Source organism: Pseudopipra pipra, chromosome 3 (assembly GCF_036250125.1).
Source record: "Pseudopipra pipra isolate bDixPip1 chromosome 3, bDixPip1.hap1, whole genome shotgun sequence".
NCBI lineage: Eukaryota > Metazoa > Chordata > Aves > Passeriformes > Pipridae > Pseudopipra > Pseudopipra pipra.
Window position 1 is genome coordinate 51,930,539 of NC_087551.1, and position 26,497 is coordinate 51,957,035.

Genomic DNA, 26,497 nt, shown 5'->3' on the forward strand with positions numbered 1-26,497 from the left:
AGGCATTAGGTCTTTCAAAGTACTACATGCACATGGACTAATGAATCAATGTAAATTGATAACATCCTTGTCAAATTAAATTATATCCATCTTGCAGTTTATGTTCTTCAGTGACTTCTATTCAACAACTAAACTAGATTAAACAGGGGTTGTGGAAGATCAAGCAGAAACAAGAGAAAATGGTATAATTTAAGGACATCTGTCCCTTCAAGAAATAATGCATTTAGAAATCTATTAAAAGCAATTATAGTAACAATAGTACAGACTAATCACTGATACCTTTCTCCCTAATGCTACGAAGTACAAAGACTTCACCTGCCACACTTAAAATTCATTTCAGTTACTCTTGTTAAATATATCGAGGTAGTTTTATCCATATTCAAAAATTGCTTGTTGCTCCTGTCTGCCCCCCCCAAAAAAACAAACAAAAAAACCCCCAAAACCCCCCATAACAAAACACCAGAAGTAATTAAAGGTAGCTGGCTCTGTGTACAGACATGACAGCATGAAATAGCTTACTAACTTCTTAAAGAGGGGTAAAAATATAGCAAATTGGAAGTCTTATTCCTGGCTTTTTACCTTTATTTTGCTGCAGAGTTCCTGGTAACTGCTCTGAAGGTCTCGAATGTTGTTCTTTAGAGTCACATCATTCACCAGGTCAAAAAGTGCCTCTCCCTTTTCAACCACTGACTTCACTGAAGGTTCATGGGACAGAACAGTCTGTTGTATGGACTACAATGCAAGCAAGAATTAAAATATATCTACTGATCACTGAAGATGTATTTCACTAACTTTCCTCAGATCTGAAGCACAGTCCTCTATTATGGTATATATCATCCTTTGTTTATCAGTACAGGATTATGTTTCTCAGCCACGTCCTGAGACAAGTCTGCATGCGTCTAAAAACAATTGCTCCTTTAGTGAGTGGCTAGCAGCATGGCTGAAAATCTGGAGCTGATGAAGCAAAAGGAGTTAATATGTCTGAAGGGGCAAATGTTAGGGATAAAATTTGTTCAGAGGGAAAAGTTCTGAAAATAGGTGGGAAAGTATGACCAAAGTCATCCCCTTAATGAGATGGTGTGCAAAGGAGTGCCTACGACTGTACTCTCAAGAGTAAGCAATCTGACCTGTCACATCCTTGTACCTCTGGCTCAGACAGCATGGCACATGCCAGCATCTGCCAAATGACAGTGAGATACCAACTCCTCAAACATGTAAGAAGCAAGCACACAGCTATGACATATGACTTTGAGTAGGGAAGCTGGCAAGGGGTAGTGGGCAGCTTCAGAGAGAAAGCCTTGATGCCCTGTAGGTACTGCTCAGCAATAACCAAAACATTTGTCTGTCAACACCATTCTTTCTAGCCACAAATGTAAAGCACAGCATTATATGGGCTGCTATGAGGAGAGTTAGCTCCACCTCAGCCAGACACAGTACACATTTCGTGAAACATCTGTAATCCTGGAGTATTTTACAAAAACATCATGAGGAGAAGAAATGGGGTTTGCTGGCAAATTTTCTACTCATTTTGTGACTGGAAAAAAAACCCCAAACACTTCATAAAAATCCTAACTAAAAACATAAGAGGTCATAGCAGCTGACTGTCTGAGATATCAGTTGAGCTGGAATATCCAGCTTTAACCAGAAAGCTGATTAAGCCAGTGTAAACAGAGACAATGTCTGCAGTGAAGAAAGACCAAATGATTTCTATCTTTGCTGAAACACCAATTAACTCAGCTGAGATCAATGCAATTATTTATATGTGTACTCATATGAGAATTTTGCTCCCTAACAGGACATTTTCAGATGTGCAAGCCCTTTTAGAACGTTCACATTTCAAACACAGGGGCTCAGTCTGGTTTGTAGACAGAGTTATCACGCACATTTTCACTTTGATGCTGACTAGGACACCCAGATCAGAGATGTGTCTATAAAGAAACTTGGATACCCGATCAGAGAATTTATTGAGAATCACTAGGTTAAAATCAATTCAATTGTACAATGAGATAACCCCTTTTTACCTTGTATTTGGACAACTGGGCCTTCTTCTCATAGAGTTCACTCTTTGGCTCTACTGGAGCATGTAAGATGGCTTGGTAATCTGTGATCCACTGAGTCTGTGCCTTGTACTTGTCTGAGAACTCTTTTACCAGCTGAAGACACTTCTCTGAAGTCATGTGCTCTTTCCTGATGGAGCCTGCCAGCTCTTCAAGCTGTTCCACATGATCACCAATTTCTTTTCTTAGCTGGTCAACTTCATTTTCTTCCATGTATTTTATAGCTCGCTCCCCCTTTTCCCGGGCTGATTTCAGTAAACTGTGGCCTATGTCCATATCACTCAATAGCAGCTGTAAAGGAAAGGTTGGTTAACAGAAGATGTATGGAAACTCTTGCCTTGTTTTTATTTTTATTTTTAATTCATTAAGTAGATTAAATTCATTAAATTCCATTATCTAGAGGCTAACACCATTTTTTTTATTTTGCTAAGGACACTGATGAAATTGCTAAGGAAACTAAGTGGACTTTTCATTACAAAATTGCCTGGAGTTAAGGTGTGGTAAGCTAGAAGGAAGCAGATAAAGCAAATACTTCTGTTCTGCAGTCATCTTGTGAAGACAACAGAGAAACTGAGGGCCCTTAGGAGAGAATTCATACTCCAAATTCTGGAATAGATGAAAGCCTTCCCCTAGTGTATTATGTTTAAGCAGCTTAAGCTGCAGGACATACGAAAAGATCATCTACAACTATGAGATAAAATGTGAGTTTTACTACTGTTTCAATGAGGAGAAATAGGAAGCACTTCTCGCCAGAGTGCATACTGGTAGAAAAATATACTTGCAATGGGAATTTATTTTAAGCTTTAATCTACACAAAACACATATGCAAGCCTTATGGAAGGATAGGATTATATTATTTAGGACTATTATAACCTCAACAGCCAAACTGTGATCTAACGTGTATATGACAGGAGAACAGAAAGTGTTACACTGTGTGGTCTTTATCCCATTAGCTTCTCTAGGCAAGTCAGAATTTCAAGTGACTTTTAAGATGTATGTTAAAATATAGCCTCTTCTTGGTGAACAGAAACAAAAATTGCATTTGAGAAAGCTGTACCTCTAGTTTCTGCACTTTTTTCTCCAGTGCTGTTTTATCAACCACGTCAAATTTGGTAATCACATTTCTGAAGTTCTTGTTAGTAGCTCCATACCAATTTGTGTAAGCACTAAAAGACAATTCTGACTCCTCCATGCAGCGTATTTCTTCTTCCAGAAACTTTATTTGCTCCTTCAAACAAATATGGAAGGTAGGGGGAAGAAACAAGGACCACCCAGATTTTTATCATTGCTATTGGCTAAAGATAACAATAAATCGCTATTTATTAATAAAACCTGTTATACAAAGAGTAAACACCTAGGTTAGAGTGCTTTCATAAATAGTGGATCATTCTTACAGGGGTCTTGTCAGGGTGTACATACGGCAATCATTAATGTTAAAACTGAGTTAATTCTAAACACTGGAAACGTACTTACATTTTGAACTTTGAATTGTGATTTGTGATTACAGTACTATGAGGCAATTACTACTGACAGTGACCTGAAGACTGTACCTTAGCAATTCAAATTTTCTTCATACCTGTGTGTATCAGTGAGAACCTGAAAATATTTCTCTAGAGATTGACTGGCATTCAAACATACTGTATTCTGAATCTGTCTACTGAAACTATCAAAAAAGATAGTAACAGGGCATTATACTGGAATATCCTGATTATATTTCTATAATACACTTAATCCAATGAAATCTATGTGTGTGTATATATGAATATATACGTGAATGTTACGTTATTGATTCTGCAATGATGAATAAACTCTGATAGTCTAATTACAAAAGTCTGTTTATATTTGCTTCTTAACTGACAATGTATGATGTTACAATAAATTAGTTTTCATTACTTACCAAGACATGAAGAAGAAGAGTTTGGTAGCGAGATGTAAGTTGTGTAGCCTGACTTCCCATTCTACTTGCAGTGAGACTTTCCTCTAGTATTTGCTGAGCCAATACCCCAACTTCCTCTACATCATCTTTGTAGATTGTAATGTCTTCATGCCACTTCTATGACAAAGAAATTAGCAAGCGTATATGACTGATTCAAACATCTTAAACACAGCAGGGATTTATTTGTAACCAGGTCAGGAAATCATTGAAAAGGAAAACAAATACATGGTTGTAAACATGCATTTACAACTGGAAAATTAAACAGAATCTGATGAAGGCTAATGTAACAAATATGCTGGAAGTTTTTTCATACCATACGGACTGTATTTCATTATAACAAATTCAATGTTTTTTTTCTTTCCCCCACCCGCCCCCAAAATAATAATAGAAATGCAACCTGGACTTGCTATAGAATTCACCTGAAGTTTTAAAGGTGGCTGTAAAGTGTAACCTTGAACTTCTTCAAATCTGCTTCCTGTGTTTATTCAGAACCATGTCTTCTCCTTGCAGTGACTAAAGGAGAATTATTACATCGACACAGTGGAGACTTCATAACACAGTTGGTCACATTTTACTCTTGCTACCATATTAAATTTTTTCCACTCCAGCACCAATCTTTGTACTCAGTTACGTCTTCACATACCACAGAGCATATGAATTCCAGATCTCCCTGCAAGATCTCAACATCGGTATAGCCATACCTCTACCAGTAAAGTGGCAGGAACCTGGATCCAGAAGGGACAAAGCTCTCTCGGATCCATCATTTTAGGCACCACCTCAGAATAAACTGCAAATCTTGCTCTCATTTTCACAGTGCAACCAGGAATTGACATGGGAACCTAACGAATTATTTTGTTTAAGGAATCCATTAACTCTATTCCTTACCTTCATTTGTTGAAGCTGCATCTCCTTTGTTGCTCTTCCAGACTGCCTGCCAGTCCTGATAGCAACTTTCTCCTCCAGCGTTGTTAACCAGTCATTAACCTTCTGAAATTTTTTCTCCATTAACCTCAGTCTGCTCACAGTGGCATTTAATTGGCTTCTTGCTTCAGATAGCCTGTACTGATAAACTTGCCAATCCTGCCGTAAGGATTCCAGAACTCTGTCTTCTATCTGGGGAATGCCCCAGGGAATCACTTCCTCTCTGGCATGGACAGCAGCATTCAGTAATGCTTGTCCCTCTGTGCAGTGGACCTGCATGTCCTGTAAAGGCAGAGTTACAGTTACATACCCTACATTAACACCTTTAATTCACATATGGCAGAAAACCCCTTAGTTCTACTTAAAACAGCTAGGCATTCCCTTTAGTTATCTATGGTTAAACATATATTGGAGATAGTCTTATCTCTAAGAACACCAGTGACAGTGTGCTCACTTAGAAAGCAAACTAAATATCACTATTTTTGACAAGTGAACTGCAGAAAATTATTGATAAAGCATGCATTAAATTCTTTCCCTTCATGCTAAGTTTGTCAGTTCTGAAACCTTAGCTACCCAAGCCAGCACGGGATGGATGCAACCCATTAACCACAGCCTTAAATTCGAAACTTTCCAGATGTGACAAGCAAACTATAAGACTGATTCTACAACTGAATATGTTTAAAAACAGAGGCTTTAATCTTTCAAAATAAACAAACATCTTAATTTTAACATATGTTTGAGACAACACTCCAAAATAATTTTGATACCCTGTTCCGGACATATGTGGCATGTCCGGAACTCTAGAACTTAATTAAAAGTACAAAGAGATTCAATCTGAGTAGAAAACATAACAAGGAAATTATCTTAACAAAAAAAAATTGTATTTTATCTTAGTTTGCATTTGAGATATATATCCAGATTTTCAAAATGGATTTTTGTAAAGTAAACTATAATAATAAAAATATATGCAGAGTCCCTGATCATACAAAGACCTTCTCAGTATCTGGAATAAAGTAAGAAACATTTCATATCTCAAGTGCAGATTTCAGCAACAGATATTAAAGTATTTTAAGTCAGCCTAAGATAATAACTGGGGAATTACTGAAGTACTATAGGTTCACCTTTCAGTGTCACTAAAGTGATTCAGTAATAATCTTCCCACCTCACCATGGGAGCTAGCCTACATGAATGGAACTGCCTGAAAGTAGGTGCATCTGTACTGTAAGCAATAAAAGATGAAAAGCCAATGAAAATATTTTGATATTTCATGAAACACACGGAAAAGAAGAGACAGACCAACATCCAACACAAATTCAATACTTTCAAGAAAACATTAGTATGTCTGGGGATTTCATTCAAGGCCTGATCTTTCTGGAAATGAGCAACAATATTTCCACTAACTTTACTGGAACCAATCGGAGCAGCAAATTATGTGATTGCAAGTTGTTCTCGATACAATTTTTGTTTGGCAATTAATATTACTCTGTTATTTTACAAGTAAGATTTTTCTCTTCTTTTCTTTGGTTTACTTAGAGTGTCACACATTACGTACCTGTAAATCTCGGAGTGTTGCCTCCTGTTCCTGGGCATCACCATCAAGATGTGATAAACAGTCAAGTTTTTCCTTTTCCTTCTCCAACCATACTTCAAAGGCCTTCAAATTTTTTTGGTACTCTTGATGTAATGTAAGAAGTCCTTCAGCTTTTGTTACTGCTTCCTGTTTGTTAAAGTATTTACACGTATGTATACATATCTTATTGTATCAACAAACCAAGAAAACATAAAACCCAGAAATCCATAAAGGGGAAAAGTTTGTCTCTGATGCTGAGCTTTCCTAGAATTCAAGAGTACTTTGACTCTGAAGATGGTTTAATCAATTACAGGGAAAGAGGGGGCACTTGTAGGGTTACAGATACTTATCCTAAAAGATTCTTCACATAAATTTGTGACATCTGAGATTTTAGTTTTGATCTGGGATTACTTTTAAATAATAGCTTAGTTTCTAATAGCAAGAGACTTTCTTGATTTTTATATCAATTTAAATTAACTTTGCTGAAGTGAGGGGAAGAGGAGGGGCAGACACTGATCTCTTTTCTCTGGTGACCAGTGACAGGACCCGAGGCAATGGCCTGAAGTTGTGTCAGAGGAGGTTTAGGTTGGATATTAGAAAAACGTTCTTCACCCAGAGGGTGCTTGGGCACTAGAACAGGCTCCCCGGGGAAGTGGTCACAGCACCAAGGCTGACAGAGTTCAAGAAACATTTGGACAATACCCTTGGGCACAGGGTGTGTCTCTTGGGAATGGTCCTGTGCAGGGCCAGGAGTTGGACTTGATGATCTTTGTGGGTCCCTTCCAATTTGGCATATTCTATGATTCTTTGATTAATAAGCACATGAGCTTAGAAATTGCATTTTTCATTTTCCATGACTTTTTTTTTTGCTCATGGAATAAGAATTTCTTTTAAGAATATCTACCATCCTAGGTTTGAAGACTACCCAAGTTCTTTGTGGGCAGTTCCTACAGAGCACAGTAAGAAACAGACTACAATTCTTCTGTGTATGTGGGTGAGCAAGTTACAGTAATTTCACATCTCAGCACCGTATCTGGGGTACAGAAGGAAAGGTGTCATATATTAGCACAAGAGTAGTCTTTCTAAGTGCAAGAAAAATATATTATATGTAATCCACACCCCCTAAGAAATTATGGGAATGAGGAGTCGAGTTCTGAGGGAGACAAGACAGGCTGCATCTGAGGGCAGCAGGCTCATAAGAAGATAAACACTTCCATAAAAAGCAGCCATGAACCTACTGTCTGCTTTATCTTTTATTTCTAACAGGTCTGTCTAATGGGAGAGAGGAAGAAAACAGAAGTATTGTCAGAAGACCATCTTCTACAAGGCCTATCCATGCCCAGAAGTGGGAAGGTGGAAAGAGAGATCAGTTCTCTTGCCTCTTGACAGTGACTGCAGGAATCACAGAACCACAGGTCTTGGTCTGCTCAGGTTTGGACCATAAACCCTTCAGGAATCTTGTCAGGTTTCCCACATGGCCTAAGGCTTTTTAAAGGATTTGACATTCCTCACTTTCCAGCTATTTGCTTTGAACTTTGAACTTCTTTCTAAGTGTTGAATGTACTCTTGACACTTTAGATCATCACCACAGCTGGGAATGGAAAAGACCAATCATTTGGGATATCAGATGGCAAGAGAAAAAAGCTTCTTGCTGCATGAGGAAAGAGGTACAGAATTCTTGCCTCTGTGAACTACCATCCTTTTGTCATTGATCCCATGCTGTTGCTCAAACTGAGCAAATATAGGCAGTCTGTATAGCTTTGTGCAAGAGAAAAAGGTAATGGCTAGAGAATCCCCATGCTAACAGGAGTACTGGGTATTCACTAGCACTTCCAAGGACTTACTTATCTTTCTGGCAAACCTGAGCAATTTTATTCACACAAGGTCAAAAGAAAAGAAGATATCTGAGACATATGGTGTGGCTCTTGAGGATGGTCCCATGTAGGCTAAGGGTTGGACTCAATGATCCTTGTGGGTTCCCGTCAACTCAGCATATTCTGTGATTCTTGCATGGCATTCTATGCAGTTGTGGAAGAGAGGACCACAAAACAGTGAATCAATTATGTGCTTGAAAAACTGAATTTTGGCCCTTTCTACATGACAAAGGCATCATTGAGACAACAAAATTCAGTTTTACTACACTGCTGTCCGGAAGAAAAGTTGGCTGCCTGAGCATACATTAAGCATTATTTATTATCACAGAAGAATTTGGGTTAACTGGAGACAATGACCTAGCTTTAAATCTACCACCAGGTCTTTTATTATTTCTTCTTTATCTTGTATCTTACACTAAAACCCATCCTGATCTTTATCTGTCTGTGCCCAAATCTTTTCCAGATATACAATATCTATATTTACCAGTAAATGTAGCATTTATCATGCTTGTGTCATTATAGTCAGTTTACTTGCTATTAAGGTTTGAGCTCAATAATAAGCCTCTGTAGTTGTCAACTGCCTGTGAATCACATGATTGACTGGTAACATTTATTGCAAACATACACGAATCACAGGTTCAAAGATTTTTTCAACTTTTCAGTCACAATGGCTAAAGCCATACCTGTGCTGAAGTCAATGAAAATTTTGACATGGACTACCTCAGACTATTCTCCTTGATGATTTTTTTCAGATTTTTAGAACCTTTCTGAAAAGATCTGAAGCTCAGTGGTACCTGAAGACATATTTATTAATTGCCCTAATAGCTTTCTGTTACATTGTTACAGCTGTATTTAAGCTCTTACTCCTCATTTAACTGTAAAATAAATGATAAAGGAGAACACTTTTTCCTTTTGCCAACTAAACAAGGAGTGCTATTAAGAAAAACTGTACCCTTGTTCTTTCTTTGAGGAATTTATACCGCTCCTGAAGTTCCTGGAGTTCAAGCTGGGCAATGTAATGCTCAGCCATCCCACTTCCTTTCACTTCAATGGTCTCCAACAGGCTGTTGTGACTCAACACCTCTTCACTGAGTAGCTGCAAAATAGAGAGAGAAGAACACACAAAGGGTAGCATTAAAACAAGACCGTGGATTAATCTCGCAGTTACAAAGGCTTTTTGTTGCCTATAAGGTGACATGGGCTTGTTGCTGGTTTGTTGTAAGTCAAACACACCTTGGCTTTGCTGAGGGCAGCTGTTTTTTCCCTCAGTTCAGCATACTGCCTTTCAGAAGCATTCATACTTGCTTCTACTTTATCCATCCATCTGGAAAACTGATGAATATCTTCCTGGTAACTTGTCCATTTGGATAGAGCTCCTTCCAGTTGACTGTAATTAAAAAATACATATTTGTTGTGATGGTGGAGGTTCCCATGCTATTAAAACACTGAGATATAGTCAAATAAAGATATTGTAGACTATAATTATGAGAAAGATGTATCAGAAACTAAGCAGTCTGTTAAAATCCTACAGGTTTTAACTAGGAGCATTGTTTGGCTAATAAAGAGAAATTAAGTTTTCCAAGCCTGGAATGTTAAGGAGGTTTGTAAGTTAGCTGATATATTCTAGATTTAGTAAAATAATTGCAACTGAAAAAATAAGACGCAGAATCAGAATTTTTCTGTCCCTTTGCATACATTCCAAAGTTACTGCATTCCAATGTTTAATTGGAATTGTTTTTTAACTTGAAATATTTGCAACTACTGATGCTCCATCAAAGAAGACTACATTTTTTCCCTATATTTTTTTATTCTATCACTAGGAGTGTCACTATTGGACACTGCTATAACAGTATGTTCTGTGAAATGCTAGCAAATGGAAAAGCAGATAGGATCTTGACAGAGCAACCATTAATGTCCATGACAAGATCTTCTTATTTCTGAGATTTCACGTCATCAAGTGCAACACGAAGTAAAATATACAACAAGATTATGAACATGGAATACAGTTTTAAGAGTAGATTGACAATAAGGGTTAGATTCCTCCCCTTTTCTACTTCAAATGAATATGCCACTTATGGCCTCTAGACCTGCAGCGTTTGGCACATGCAGTCACTTTACACGACTTTGACTCTTGTAATAATAAAATTGTGGGAATTACTTTTCAAAAGTTTAGGCGGTGCTTTGCTGCTAAGCGTCATTCTGCATCTCATGCCATTTTTACCTCTTGCACTGGATACAAGCAGATAGAAGAGAAGCCCAGCTGTCCTTCAAGTTCTGCAACTGCCCTTCAATCACTGGTACTCCCTCCAGAGAAGTATTTTGTAGAACAGATTCTCCTCTTGTCAGAATGATTTTCATTTGGATTTCTTTTTCTTGTTTCACTGCTAGCAGGCTCTAAAAAGTGAGTGGATATTATTTTATTTTTATCATTAACTGGTCATGAATATTCTAACTGGCTTTAAGGAATATTAGCTGAGCATATTTAGCAGCTGGTACAGTCAATTGGAAGAGGGACAGTGGGGTCACAGCTGGGCTTCGACAAGGCAAAAGTGACTTTCAAAGGGTAGGTTCAGACTATTAAAAAAAATATTAGTTGACAGCGAAGTTTTCATGGAATCTGTGCAGGTACTTACAGTGTATCAGAGAAAGTACTGCCAGGTGGAAAAGCTGACATTCCAAAGGAAATGTCATTTAGATGGAAAACAGGAGGATATACTCACAGAGAAAAAAAGATGTAATGACAAAGTTCTTCTACAAGGCTAAAATACACTTCTACCAATCTAGGATTTATTTGCAACTTAAAGTTATCAACAAATAAAGTTAGCGGGCTGTCAGCAATGTCAGCCTAGAGACTTAGCTCCTGGAGCTGTGCAGTTGCAAACTAACAGTTCCTAATACTATGCAAACTCACGAAAAGCCTAAAAGCATGAACCCAAAAGACTCAACAAACAAAAGGCAAAACACAATTTTAGTATTATGCTACAGTCTCTTGATTTTTGATGTATTCTTCTAATTTGGAGAATTTTCAGCTCAAAATCTGAGACATCAATAATATAAAAAGTATTGTTTTATAAATACTGCTCTTAGACATTATTGTACACTGATACCAACAGATGGTATTTTATTAACTGTAGTCACCATTTTAAAAGCAATGATAGGAAAAGGTGTTCTGAATCAACTGTATCACCTGTAAGATCTAGGAATATATATTAAAATAACAGAAGTGAATACCCTATTTCATCCATTTAACCTTCAGCAGCCATACAATGTCTTTTGAGTACTTTAAGAATTTTCATATATGCAGCTCTCTCTCTCTTAGAGGTCTCTATATCCTTCTTAGACAGAAGTTCTAATAATGAGCTCTTTCTGCTACAAGGAGTTATTTTTCAATACATTGAAAATCAGTGTCTGAACAACAATCATTAGATTAATACACAACCACTAAGTATCTTATATTTGTATTCTTCTTATAGATCTAAAAAGAGCAGGTTTTGGATTCTTGCTTCCATACCTCTAGTTTTAACATCCGGCTGTCCAGAACACTCTTGTCTGCAGTGGGATGACGGTAGGAATCCAGCATGTGAACTGCATCAGCAACCCAGTCCTGGAGGTCCTTGACACTGTGTGAGAACTGCTGGTGCTCTACTACAATCCTATCCATTCTGGAAATTTTCTCCTGCAATTCATATAGCAGTTAGCACCAACAGTATTTAAAAGATTGTTTATTCCCCATATCTACTTATGAACTTCAGAATGAGTCTCTTAAACTATACTCAGAAATTTGCATGCATTGTCCAAAGATAAAATACAAATGAAAAATTCAGAAATGACTTTTTTTGTTTTCTAAATTTAAAGCTTCAATTTTCTGGTTTTGTTTTTTCTTAAACATCTGGTAAATCACATTTAAACTCCGTGTCAGTGTTGCACTGGAAGATAACTTGCGAAATCTGCCAGTGCGCAAGACTTAAGCCTGTGAAGCTATGCCACTGCACCTATGTTACTTTGTTAATATTTGGAAAAGACAGACCTGTTTTCCTCAATGACTCCCACTGGTATAACTATTCTTCTGAAAAATCACTGACACTCACACAAATCAAAAAGAAATGCTCAAGTTACATTGCTAAAAGGCTTGAGCTGAACAGGAATACACAGCAGAGTGTATTTCACACTGTGACAGAAGTAAAGTCAAGTCAGTGTAACAGGCTTAGGAAGTTTCTGAAAGGGATCTTTCTCAAGCTTCCACAGCTACCCAAAGAATTTCAGGATTTCTCTCACAGGCTGGATCATCTGTCCTCTGTCTTAGACTCCTTCTTCTCATCCTGTAATCTCCTACAAGTTCTGTTCACATAAGCTTGTATTAGTAACTCATGCATATTTCGCTTCTTCATTTTCATTGCAGACATGAAAATTTATTATGGTCATGCATGCAATCATTTTTATGAAGTCACAGATATGCTTTATAATTGTTATTTCCACAGCAAATGTAGAAATCAAAAAAGTAGCAATACCCCAAACATAAATACTTTCTGAATTGAATAGTTATTCTAAAAAATATTCCCTATACCCTTAATCATTCTTGTTATTGTAGCAACTGTAAGCCTAATTCCATATCAAGCCTCCTTCATGACGTGAACTTTGCAAAAAGTAACAGTCCTAATATGAAGGCCTTCTTATCTCTCTACACAATAGAGATGGTAGAAGTGATGAAGTGTGTCAAGTACCACTCAAAAAAGACAGTTAGGTTAAACTCTTGGTTCTTGGCCTGATGCTTTAGAATTTGGCCTATGCCTGCCCTTGAATCTTCAAAAGCAGCCTAGGAGGTATCTTTTCTAGAAGACCAATCTATTACTTTTAGATGAAGATACTTACAATGCAAATAATCATCATTATAGATGAGATGAAATAATAACTTTTCTGCATTATGTATTTTCTAAAAAAACTACCCTTCCCTCATTTTTGAAATATACTCCTTTCAGGTGCCACTTATTACAAAACTAAAATGTCTTCAATGCTTAAAATAATCAAAATCAAATCTGATTATTATAGAATCAGGTGAGGTTTACTTCTTAATCAACATACTTTTAAATAAAAAAATAAAAAATCAGTTACATTTTGTTGACAGTTCTTACTTTCCACTCCTAAAAGTCAATGAGAAAGACAGAATAGATCAGACACCACAGAGCAGACAAGCAAGACAACTGCAGTGTTTCACATTTCAGTCTTTATTTTTCCCTACATACATCAAAGGAATTGCTTAAAAGCACATACACTGGGTGCATTACCTTTGTCAGATTGCTTAGAGTAAGATATTGAGAAGACAACTGAGACACTCTGCGCATAAAGCTTTTGCTGACAGCTTGTTCTTCCCACAGCTGCTGAGCTTTCTCTTTTAGCCTGTTGAGCTGATGCTCGTGGCAGCTTATTTCCTCAAGGACAGACTGTAAAGCAGAAGCACGGTAATATTAAGACTGGGTGCAAGTAAGCTGGAAATAGAGAAGCGTGAAGGCACCATGAAAAATAGAAGTGACATATGCCAAGCTTGCTGAGAAAGGCACGCCATACGGTTACAACAATGAAGCAGTATGTCAAAGAAACGTGGAGATGCAAAACTTGATGGAACAGGATCATCAACAGCAAACCTTGAAACCAGTTCTCATCTTATTTAGAGGTCAGGATGCTAGAATGATGAAGCTTGTGTAAGGAAACAATGAGGCCAGGAGGATGGGACAGGAAAGTCTGGCTGTGGTAAACACACTTATAAGTCACCTGCAACTTCTGCTGTTCTCTCCTCTTGGAGGGAAGATCATGGAGCCGACTGCTACTTCCTTGTACTATCTTCTCAGTTGAGGTCAGCCACTCCTGCAAAGGCTCAGCAGTTGCTTCGAAGTCCTTCATCTGGATCTTTAAGTTCTGGGAAGACATGCAAATATCTATGAACAATCTCAGTGCACTGGACATAACTAATGCACAAGACAGAGATTAAGTACACAAAAAGGATACGTAATTGCAGGCAAATTATAGACAGCTCTTCAAACAAATTACATCAGCCCTGCCTCTTCCTATCCCATAGATACTGAAATAAAAGTCTGAGAGGGCACACTTTCAAAAAGCAAAACAGAGGCAACAATGTACTACATGGTTAAGGGGAGGCTGAAGCAAATTTCCTCTGAATGGAAAGCTTTACAGATCTTAGGAGATTTGACTCAATCTAAGCATAACTAACATAACTTAAGGCAATCTGAAGAAAGGCTGATTTTGGATATGAGTTATCTGACTGCAGTCATTCACATTGACCTCTCCTTAAGTGGGCTGCCACTATTTCTAGGTGATGTTTGACTAAGTTCAACCCAATCTGGGGGAACACTTCTGGTTATACTGTAACATTTTGGTCATACAAATGTGTGCCTTAAAGGCGTATGTAGGCATTCCTTCAATGTCTGCATATTTTTCTTGTAGGCTTTTTCTGCATTAGTTAAAAAAAGAACATCAGAAATAATGCATATGGAATAGAGTCCCGAACAGCATAGCTCCTGTGCCCTAGTTATTTTATTTTTTAACCCCAGACATATTTAGTTTTCTTTTTAGATATACCCTTATCACTTGAACATCAGAATGAAAAACTAAGCCTATGAGACTGGGAAATGTTTGACTCAAAAAGACTAACCTCTAAGAACATCCTCTTTCCATGGTAACCCTGATATGAAGAAAGGTAAGTCCTTGCTACTCGAGAATTTTCTTTGAAGAGCTTTCTTGTATAACGCATTAAATGTATTTAAACTTCTTCTCAGCTGTCTATGCAGCATTGGTTTGGAACAAGAATGCCTATGAACTTTAATTCTCCTGTGCTATGCAGGGAATTCCAGTTAAGGTCTTTCGACATTAAAACCTAGGACCTTAAAAAAGATTATGATTTTAAGATATTCTCAATCAGCTGGTTGAATTGTGAGTTCTGAACAGAGAAAGGTGCTGGCATTTATTTAAAAAGTTCCTCAAATAAATAGGTACATTTCACCTATTTGCAATAAGAAAGACAACATTTACACACGGTTCTGGGACTATTCAATCAGCAACGGTGTCAGAAACCTGTGCAGAAATACTTCTTCAAAAAGAAAACGTGTTTTAGTAACCCAGTACACTTTGATGAGACTGATGAATCTGAGCAGTTGCCAGCTTTGATTCTGAACAACAGCCCTCTCCATAAAACATTTCACTTAAATCAAAGTGGATTCAGGTCATAAAAATAGAAGCAAAGAAAAGTAAAGTGTAAGCAGAAGAATAAGACTTCTTGAAAATAGTTACATATTAATTCTGTCACATCATAAAAACTTACAGCTATACACAAAATCTAAGCTATGCTGTTTGAAACAGAAGCAAAGAGGAAATTTAGATCCAGTCTTTCCCCACTGGTTCAATACCTCCAATGTAGATTTCTTCTGGTGGAGGGTGGTGATAAAATTTTTCCAATCTTCTTTAGCAGTAGCAGATTTGTCCTGGATAACTTTAGCCTTTTCCTTTGGTAAAACAGAGCACAGCAGTTCTCCTTTGGATGCTACCAGGTTTAGCTTTTGTTGCCCATTCTCACTTTCCGATAAGAATTCCTAAAAATAGTAATAAAAGACGCTAATTGGTGAACTTTGGGTCCCAATAAAGGCAAGGTCCCAGAAAATTTATGAGGGATAAGAGTTTACTGTTTCTACTTGTTAACATGCTAACACATCTTTCAGTATATTCTATTTCAATATTACTTGTATTGATTGGATTTACAGATAACAGCTACTTAATCCAGAAATGCTACGTCTAAATAATGTATATATAAGACTCTAGGATCACCTGTATGTTCTGTATTTCCTGAGACAGTTACTGGTCATTTACTTGGCTATTATACTTTAAATATCCATGGTACAGAAAGCGACAAAAGTTTCATTTCAGCGAACTAGTATCCTGGCAGAGGTAACACAGGGGCCCACTCAGAGGCACACACAGGACTGAAGCCTTGCCCATGGGTAAGCTCCGCCTATGCTGGCCTTCCCACAAGCATGTGGGGGTGTGGGCTGATGCTTACATCCTGAGCAATGTCCAATCTGTGTGGTTTATACCTCTGTATCCTTAATTTATCTTCCCTGTTTGAAAGTATTCTTTTTTAACAGAAATCTTGCATGACACTGGAGAGCAAGAAGTGTATGGAAAAGGGCATGTGCAAGAATGATACAGATATGTAAGGAAAGAGACAGATTTTTAAATTCTCGTTTATTGGGACAATGTTTTTATAATTACTAAAAAACTTTGTGAGCACTTAGGACTCAAAAGAAATTAGCAGTCTTGAACAGCAATATTTTAAACTGTTACTATTATGATTATGTAATACACAAATAGTTTCATATCCATAATCATAATCCCCTGCAAAAAACAACAGAATCTTGTGTCTGAAATGCAGGTGTCACATTCACGCTCAAGAGTAACAGGCTTGATACCAGAATTACTAGGTCAGGTTCTGATTCTGTGTTACACTAGAGGTCTTAGTAGAGAATGCAAAGGGTCTGTTAGCTTTGAGATAACATGGATTAAGTTCTGGCTATATTAAAATTTAAGATATACTTGCCTCATAAGTTAATTATGTCAAATGTGCTAACAGACAGAACATTAACTTTCAAGAAAAAAAAAAGTTTATATAGGTTACTAAGACATCACCAGAAGTCCTAAAGCAGTCCAAAAAAAGTTTATTTCATCTATAATGAAATTTCATCTTCCTTTCAGGAAGAAGGAGAGCAAGGTAAGGTCTTATGCTATGAGGGGGCTACAGTGATAAAGAAAAAAAATTTACCACTGTCGAAAAAAACCTGCAACTTTGCTAAAACATTTATATTCAATGTAAAAAATTACCAGGACTTTTCCCCCTGATAATTTCTCTGAATATATTCTCATTATGCTGAAGTGAAATATTTGATATATTAATATATAATTTTTTGCTCTTTTAAGTAAACCACTTTAGCAAAGGAAAGTGAATTTACCGAAAGGAGAAGGAAGTGATTTGGCTTTTGCTATTTTCTGAGAAACAGATATGAATTTCTTCTGTTACACTGTCTAACTAAAGGGATAACAGTTGCATTATATAATTCTTATTTTGCTATTTTCAGTTAAAATTAGAGCTCTATTCTATTAATAGAAGTATTTCTTTCAATTGATTTATTAAAATAAATTTCCAGTTGACACTCCTTTCTACAGAATTGTTTGGACTTATTTTAGCTTTATGTGAAAAAGACACTTTTTAAATCCCACTTGCACTGCACAGAATTTAACTCTGGTCTTGTACCATAAGGGCTCCACTTCCATACATGAGGAAAAATATTCACATAACTGTGAAATAATTCCAGATACTAAGACCCGATTCTGATATCATTCTGATTTTAGAGTAGTATCCCACTTAAAACATAATTTTTCCCATCGCAAAGAAGAAACAGACAGAACTACAAAGCAACTATGAGAGATTACTTACAAACGGTAGCCCAACAATTAAACTAAACAATATAGATTAGTAAAGAAAAAGAGTGTTTATTTCCTTGCAATTAGTCACCTTCGGTGTTAACAATAACAACATCAATAAAAAATAGTAATTAATCAAACAATCCAATCTGAGCTGCATATGAAATTCATTGGGTCTTCCTTAGACTAGCATTTTACTGTCATAGAGTTACCTGTATTTTCTGCAGACTTGCTGAAGCTTCACTGATATTTTGAGGCACATCAAAGCATTTGGCAGTGGTGACTTTTGCATTGACCAGCCACTGCTGAAAATCCCTGAAAGCCATCCGAAATCTTTGCTGCAAGATCTGCTCTTTGCTCTGACATCCTTTTGAAGCTTGCAGGCAGAGACTGGGTTTATCACATCAGGGGAGAAGAAGAGAGCAAGGGAGGGAGTGAGGAAAGGTAGGACTCTGTTAGGTGACAATGCTATTATTTAGTTCTCAGAAATACAATGGTAAGGTTAGGTTAACCTGGATTCCTCCTACCAAATTTATGCACATAACTGAAGCACCAGGAAATCCACTAGAAGCTTTCAGTTCTTAAAAGTGAAGCATGTAAATTGGGACATAACTGTCACAGATATGACAGGTATAAGTGTTTCCAGAGAGTGACTCAGAGCACCAAAGCCTGAACAGACTCTGCAAGTCCTTTTCTCTCTATGGGGACAGGGTGCAGAACCACAGTGATTATTTCTGTGGCTCAGTTAAGTCCACAATGTTAAAAGAGAGCAATCTGAGACATCACACCCTCCTTCTGCAGCTACAGAAGGCAGAAGCTATAATCCCCTGCAAAAAACAACAGAATCTTGTGTCTGAAATGCAGGTGTCACATTCCAAAGTAAATTAGATAGAGTGACCTGAGAGAAAGACAGAAAGCAAGCAAATGCTACCTCTCCTAGCTAGTTCCTGTTTCAAGGAAAAGTAAACTGAAGGACAAAATGAAGAAAAGTATATAACTAGGTGGTGGAGCTTGTTCCTCCTTCAGACAAATAAGACATGCTGCTACCTCTCAGTTTTTTACAAGTACTCTTTCTGAAATAGGTCAGGTATGGACATACATTTAGTTTCACCTGAGTTTAGTGGCATAGCCTGGCTTAAAGGAAAAAAAACCAAAGAACAAAAAAAAATCCAACTTACTACTTTTTATAAATTCTGTTGACACCAAAATTAAAATAATGATTCTAATCACTGCATACCTCTAATTCTAAAATTCTAATTAATGGTTCCCTAAAAGACGGCTCACATCCTGCCACACACACATGGGATTAAACATAAACAAGATTAATGTGTACCTGTTATACTCCTTAATCAATCCTGAAACTTTTGAAGAATGAGTACTCAGATCCCTGGAAAATCTACAAAGATCATTCAACTGACTTTTGATCTCATCTGTAATATGTTCAGACTCTACTAGAGCATCCAATGTTTCCTGTTAAAACAAAAGAAATGAAGAATATTGGTGAGCATGAGTAAAAAAAAAATACATCTTTTGAATCAAAATTTATCAGAGTTTAAATTCGAACTAATTTATGATCTATGCATATTTATCAAGAGTATTTTAGCAGTCAAATCTAGAGAAGCTTATTTGAAATTATGAGTTTCTAGAGATAAAACTTCTGGATGCCTCAACTTTCTTAGCTCAAAATGTTCTCAAAGCACATTTTGAAATATAAATTTCATTTCAATAAATGAGCTATATTCTTGTCAATTAGCTGCATACATATGAAAGTACAAATAATTAGGGAACAGCAAATGATATATGTTTATATAAATAAAATTGGCCTGTTGACTTGAGTTTAGCATGTTCAATAAAAACTGTTTTGAGCCATATCCAGAAAGTTAATTTACACCCATAGCTTTTTATCAGCTTCAACTCTTTCACAGATGACTTCATAATGTAAAAGTACAGCTGCTCACAATCCTGTGAGAGTAACTGGGTTACTGCCTGTCACTGCTGCACTGGAAAGACTCTTTCTTTGGAGACAGCTAAGCCAACAACAACAAAAAAAGCTCTTTTGTTGGCTTTGCTTTCGTCACTTGGAGAGGTGTGATAAGTATTCCAACAAAAACGGTGCTTGTTGATGTCCACAGCATCTCCACTGTAGAATCCTGCCAGCTACTCCAGCATAATGAGCAGTGCAGACTTGGCTCCCTGCCTCACTAGGAACTAAATTCTTCAGACAGTCCTCTTAGATTAACAGCAGAGACTCTGCAGTGCAGGCAGGCCAGAGCATTTGGCATGTACAGATTAGTTTGGCTAAAGTGCCAGTCTGGAAAAAACATACAATATAAACTTAAGAAACAGATCACATGAAAATGAAGACAGATTTGAATAGGGACCCGGAAGTGGGAAATAGGGATGTCCCCAGATTACGTTTCTGAATACATATATATATATATATATATATATATATGAAGGTGCTTGAAAATATACATAGTAAACAATTTGTAATAATCTATCAGTATAATACTGAATGTCCAGGAAAAGTAAAAATTATACACTTGAAAACATATGTAGAATGCTTACAAAATATCACAATCCACGTTACAGAGATAAAAATGCTCACTGAGCAGATTTTTCACTGTAAAATATTAACTCTGCAATAAATAAATATCTCTTTATGCAAAACAAAAGTAAAAAGAAACATTAGCAAGAGTCTAGCAAGCTGATCAACAGACTTAGTAAGAACAGCAAAAGGGCAAGCACCACGGATTAAGCTCATGTGTCTGCTGTTCACAAGCAACTTTGTGCTTGCTTCATATCTCTTTTTCTGAAAAAGTCTGCAAAACTGTGACATTGATTTTTTAAGATCTATATCGTGTTTTTGAGCCAGTAAAAAGAGATAAAAGATATATTGCTTTTTTGTAGTAACTGAGCTGTCAGGAAGAAAAAGCACAACTATCCATCTTGAAAAAAATGAAGCTACAAGGGGGTGTTGGCTATGAACAACAGAGCTTTAGACCCCAATAACAGCTTGATTATATTAACATTACAGAAATCTGTTTGCATCTACAGATTACAGGGAAGCCCTGTAAAATTAAGTCTAGAGACATTTCAGATGTATTAGGTGTAAAAACTTCTATGTATTATTGTTAGTCTGAAAAAATATTTTGCTGCAGCAGATTTTTCAGGACTCCTCTGACTAACATTATTCATATTATGGATTTTATCTTCTTTGAGCCACTCATACAGCATCAATCTGTTCAATCACGATTAAAAGACACTTTTACATTACACACTGCCAGTTTGTTTCAATGCCATATAACACAGAATTTGAATTAAGTAATTATGTAATAGCAATGATGCTTAGAAAAAACCCTTAAACAAACTACTTTTTGCTTATGTTACTTTATGTTAAACTACTTAAAGGATTTTTTGAAAGCACTAGAAATAACAACACAATGGACACCACACAGAATGTCACAAATTGCCTAGGGCAGGAATCACCATAATGAAATGCAAACACCTCTTTTTTTGGTAAAGAAAGCATGTCTTAACACTAGTATAGGCTTAAAACTGCCTGGTTTCAATACAATTTTTCCGTTTCAAATAACCTACCTCAAAAACTACTAAAAGGTTATTCTGATGACATACAGCCTTAGGCATAACCTACTAACAAACAGGAACAATAACTTGCAAAACAGGGTAAATTTAACTATGCCATTTTTCCATACAGAAAGAGTGATAACACTGTTGCAGCCACCTAGATTTAATTTTGAATCTGACAATTACCAAAATAATTTGCTGAATTCCAAGTGCAAAATCTGTTGCTCTTATGTTGCACATACCTAAGGGAACAGAGCTTGAGTATAACACAGTAACCAAATGAGCTTGATAATTCTGAGAATTAGGAAATGCATTTTTAATTTGTGGCCTTGGCTTACATGGCAACAGAATCACTGTGAAACAATGGAAATGGAAAGCTGCAGTGCTATTTTATGTTCACAATAGAGCCTATCCCTGGGGTCCAGAAATGGAAGGAGTACTGTCACATTTCCTCTAACTATAAATAAAATTACATAGTAGTGCTGTGCATAGTTATATCTTGAGATGCTGCTGCATTTTCCTCATTAGCCAAAGTTTACAACTGTTACATAGAGCTACAGTACATACATATTATATATACTACTAATAAAAGCAATATCTTTTGAATTTAGTACTTTTCCATTTATGAAGTAAAAAATGCCTGGTGTGTTGATGACAATCCCATGTCTTCCTTTCCTTTTCAAAAACATATATACTTGCATATTTGTACCACTATTTGATGCAACTTAATGTCAGCTTTGTTACTCCTATGGATACATACAAGCATTCAAGCAAGTGGTTTCTATAAATCTGTGAAGGAATTCTGTGAAAGAGGAAGCCACAGAAATAACTTGTTTTGGATACTGGAGAAAAAGATTAATAATCTCAGTTCAAAAAGAAGGTGTTCTGGGGTTTTTTTGAATATGATTTCAGTCAAGGGGTCAGAAAGCAGGCATCACACACCTTTCTCTCTTTACTGAAACTGCTTTACTGCAACACTACCCTGTAAGGGAAATACTCTGTATCTTTCATCAACATCTGTGATTCACTGTAGCTGAGATACATACAAAGAAGCATCTTGCCTGTTGCAAATATATGTATATATTTATATAGTGTGTGTGTGATACATACATGGGGAATATTTTTGCTAGAAGACAATTAGAAACAGAAACAACCTCTATTTCTCTAAATTCCACTGCATTCCAAAGCAAAGCAATTAGCAAATTTACAGAATAACTTCTTTAAATATTGGATAAGATTTCAACGTGCAGAGTGTAAAGGATATTTCAAGAGAAGGAAAGTATAAGCTCAACACACTCCAAACAAACTTGAAGTCAGAAATGGCTCCAGTTGCTTACTTGGCTTTTAGGAAATGCTTCACATTTCCTCCATCAAGTGCTATTCCAGCTTGAAACACTGAGCAGCTTGGAAGCGCGGCTCAGAGACGGTGTGCCAGCTCCTTGGCTTTATCACAGGGGCGAGCCCTGGTTTTAACACCTAAAATCCAGGCAGCGTTTGCTAAGCCTTGTACGGCAGAGGCCCAAGGGGAGAATGTCTTCTGCAAACTGTGATCACAGTTTTAAAAAGAGTTTGGATAGTTGGGATTTCATGGAAATATCTCTCACGAGTACATCTTATTACATTTCTACCTGACAGCCCCGCTTGGTGGAAGTTTCCTGCCCACAGTGACCATACATTTACAACCAAAAAGCTGCTAGGAAAAGAAGCATGCCCTTACTTTCTCCTTGCGCCAGCTCTCCACGACCTCGGCGTCGGTGTGCCGGCTGTCGGCGGGGACCAGCCCCTGGGACCAGGCGGCCAGCTGCCCGCCGAGCCGCTGCACAGCCTCCTCCAGCCGCCCGGCCTGCGCCGCGAACTCCCGCTCCGACAGGGCCATCTGGCTCAGCAGGTCCCGCAGGCCGCCCTGGCTGCGGCGGGCGCTCTCCTCCCACTGCCGCCAGTCCGCCTGCAGCGCCTGCATCTCGGCCGCCAGCAGCTGGCACCCGCCGGCCGTGGTGCCGCGCTTCGCGGCGGGGGCCAGCGTCTCCACTCGGCACAGCCGGTCCGCGCCGGCCTGCCGGGACTCCACCAGCTCCTGCAGGGCGACATTGCCATGGTAACCCGGGGGCCGCCATCGCCATGGCCGCGAACGGGGGCCCGCCCGGGGGATGCGTCCCGTCTCCTCCCGTCCCGTCCCGCACCGAGCCGCGACTCTGGGAATCGCCGCCGGGGGCCGGGGGGAATAAAACCCAATAGAGGTGTGCGGGCCTTGCATGGATTAAACGATTCTGAAACTGCCATAAGCTTTGGAGAGAAAGAATGCACGTGGTTTAGACGCTGAAAATAACGTTTTAGGCTGAGATTCGGAACATGACGACTTTGTTGTGATCTTTTCAATAAGAAAGGCTGGTGTGTAGCTGCTTGCACCAGTCTTAAAAACGTAACTGCAGTTTACAGCCTGCCCGTGACCTGTGGTGCGCCAAAACTGATTGCACGAGTTTTTTTTCTGAGTTTTTTTTTCCAGAGCTGAATTTGTTCTACAGTGTCCTCTTTCAGTCTCACATATCTCGTACAAGGGAATTTGGAGGCCTCTCAGCTTAAGAAACTGGAGAATATAAATACCATCCCAAACACTGCATACTAGAGTGATGTTATTTCTTCTCTTGTTAGTCTTATGAGCTAGACACTGCTATCTCCTCCCCTTCCTGTTTAAAAGATCAGGAGTTTGAGCACAAAGGAGACTAAAAACTACCCAAGAGTGTACAACAAATCTGTAAGTTGATTTTGGGGATCCTGAATCTTCAAAGAGCATTCAAGTTCACTGGCCCACTCTCTCATGCTTAGGAGCAGAGTAAAATGTTATAAGTATCTGAAAGTAAACACTAGACACAAGCAAAACATGCAGTCTGCTTTAATGCTGCATTCAGGAATAAGAAAACTGCTTAGGCACTCAAATACCAAAGAACAGATGCAGGCTATGGAGAATACACACAGAGAGGCAACCCATACATTTCTACTATATTTGGGGAGGACAATCCTTGTGCTGTTTTACACATCTCCATTTCATGCAAAGCAGAAAAGGTTGTTTCTGACTTTGATTCAGACAATTCTGCTAATGGAGAAAGCATATTTGGGGATAAGGACAGAAGCATTTTCATTAATCAGCTAAGCAACATTCTTCTGTGATGCCACTAGGCTTCAGCTCTGGTAAATTGTTTCCATGTGTGCTGTGACTAACAAATCTGATTATACTTTTACTCCATCTGTTAATACAGGGAAGGGAGTGAAAAACAAAGCACAGCTTAGAAAGCTTGCTTTCAGATAACTGAAGATCCCACAAGTGTTTGACTCGGGCTTATTTTAGAGCATAGAGTCTGAATTACAGAAGAAAGCTAACTTATCTTACATTGATTTTGGCCAGCTTCTTCTGTATAGTTGGTGTATCTCCAGATGCATCTGACCAGCGGTGAAGCTCTTCCTTTGCAGAATGCAGCCAGTCTGTGAATTCATGCACAGCATCAAGGTAGAGCAAATGATCCTTCACAATATCTTCCACTTTCCTCATTTTCTCCTATCATTCAGATGGGAAAAAAAAAAAAGACCAATAAAGTACTTAAATACTATGCTGGCTTTAAGTATGCAAGGCTGGTTTGACTTTATAGTGTGCATACTGGATAGAGTACAGCTTGTAGCAGCAGAACACAGCGCTACACTGCACAAGGTTTGGGTCAGGTTGGTCTGGACAAGCATTTTCTGCTGGAGCATAGGCCATCTGAAGATGAACACAAAAGTTAACACAGTCTAATGTATTGTTTAATAGATATCAATACTGCAGTTGTGCAACTCCGGCAGGCCTTTGTCCTGATATACTCTGGAGAGAGTCTTGCAGATCACCCCTGAGTACTCCCAGGAAGCAGCATTGCTACCAGAAACACAGCTCTTATTTAGAATATTTACAAGCACCAAGTATTTACAAATGCTAAGCAGAGTCATAGAGATGCCTCACAGGAAGACCACAAAGGAGGAGTTCCAGTGGTCAGAAGTGCAAAAGGTTTTTATGATGATGAGTCCCATTTTGACCATCAGATCAGGGGTGGCAGCTGTCCACAGCTACCTGCCCTGCAGTCCTGGAGGATGCTTTCCTTGACATAGACATACAACTGCCTCCTGGCTCCATCTTATCTTTTTAATGTAAGCTTAAAGTGCGTCAGTTTACCTTACTATGAAACGGTGAAGGAGTATAGTGGCCTAGATTTGCCTTTGGTCTGACAGACTAGATTTGCTGCTATATTCTTGTGAGATAGCCCTAATGAGTATTTATCAGAACTAAGCAAAAGTGAAGTGAGCTAATCAAATAGCTTTTTACTACTGCGTGGATACTCTAATCTAGATTGAAGAGTCTTGAAAACAGTTTTGAATTAAACCACCTAGAAGTTAAACTCAGTTATTTTTAACTTTGATTAACTCAACATTCAACAGATGCTTTTAAAAACTAAGTTAGATTAATAAATCCCACTGTTCCCTCTGAAAATAATTATCATAATTTCTCAAAATCTATCGGATCAATTAGACAATGGATGGTTACTAGCTAAACAAAGATGATCTAAAGTAAATCCTCAAAGCTTTTATATCTTAATGCATTTTGTGGAACAACAGGGTAAGAAAACGTCCACATACACCCGACTGCAAACAAAATAGCCTTTCTAGGGAAGTAAAAGAGCCTCAGTAAAGAAAGCCATGCATCTCTGTTCACATTGCTCACACCAAAATGTAGCACCAGTAGAAAGGGAGAATGGAGGCAAATAGTTTTGCTGTCCTCATCTGGTTGGCAGAAGGTCTCAGTTAGCTCATAGTTTTTTCCTTAGAAACCAAACAGAATACCTGTATAGCATGTGTAGTGCTTAGTGACTTGAAACACCACAAAATATGGGCATTTATCTTTTTGACAATAGGATTTCTCTTTCTGACAATATGTCAGGGAAGCATTTTATTCTGTCTCTCAGGAAGGCATTTCATTCTTCCCCTTCTAGGTAAAAAAAAAGTGCTAGGAATGAATGAAAAAGAGTTAGAGGAACATAAATCTTTAAGAATA

At 37.9% G+C, this 26,497-nt stretch overlaps 1 protein-coding gene across 21 annotated transcripts in view; it reads right to left on the bottom strand.

The window, feature by feature from the left end:
• The window catches only part of SYNE1 (spectrin repeat containing nuclear envelope protein 1), a 306,116-nt gene that overhangs the window by 135,325 nt on the left and 144,294 nt on the right, over positions 1-26,497 (bottom strand). For all 21 annotated transcript variants that reach the window (XM_064649158.1, XM_064649165.1, XM_064649163.1 and 18 more), the window contains 17 exons: positions 24,812-24,976; positions 23,144-23,500; positions 19,172-19,308; positions 18,051-18,228; positions 15,774-15,956; positions 14,125-14,268; positions 13,641-13,796; positions 11,870-12,034; positions 10,580-10,752; positions 9,592-9,745; positions 9,311-9,454; positions 6,467-6,631; positions 4,879-5,196; positions 3,955-4,110; positions 3,115-3,285; positions 2,022-2,348; positions 580-732 (listed from right to left, as the gene is read on the bottom strand). In XM_064649158.1, coding sequence (XP_064505228.1) covers positions 580-732; positions 2,022-2,348; positions 3,115-3,285; positions 3,955-4,110; positions 4,879-5,196; positions 6,467-6,631; positions 9,311-9,454; positions 9,592-9,745; positions 10,580-10,752; positions 11,870-12,034; positions 13,641-13,796; positions 14,125-14,268; positions 15,774-15,956; positions 18,051-18,228; positions 19,172-19,308; positions 23,144-23,500; positions 24,812-24,976 — 3,246 coding nt within the window. The remainder of the gene's footprint in view (positions 1-579; positions 733-2,021; positions 2,349-3,114; positions 3,286-3,954; positions 4,111-4,878; positions 5,197-6,466; positions 6,632-9,310; positions 9,455-9,591; positions 9,746-10,579; positions 10,753-11,869; positions 12,035-13,640; positions 13,797-14,124; positions 14,269-15,773; positions 15,957-18,050; positions 18,229-19,171; positions 19,309-23,143; positions 23,501-24,811; positions 24,977-26,497) is intronic.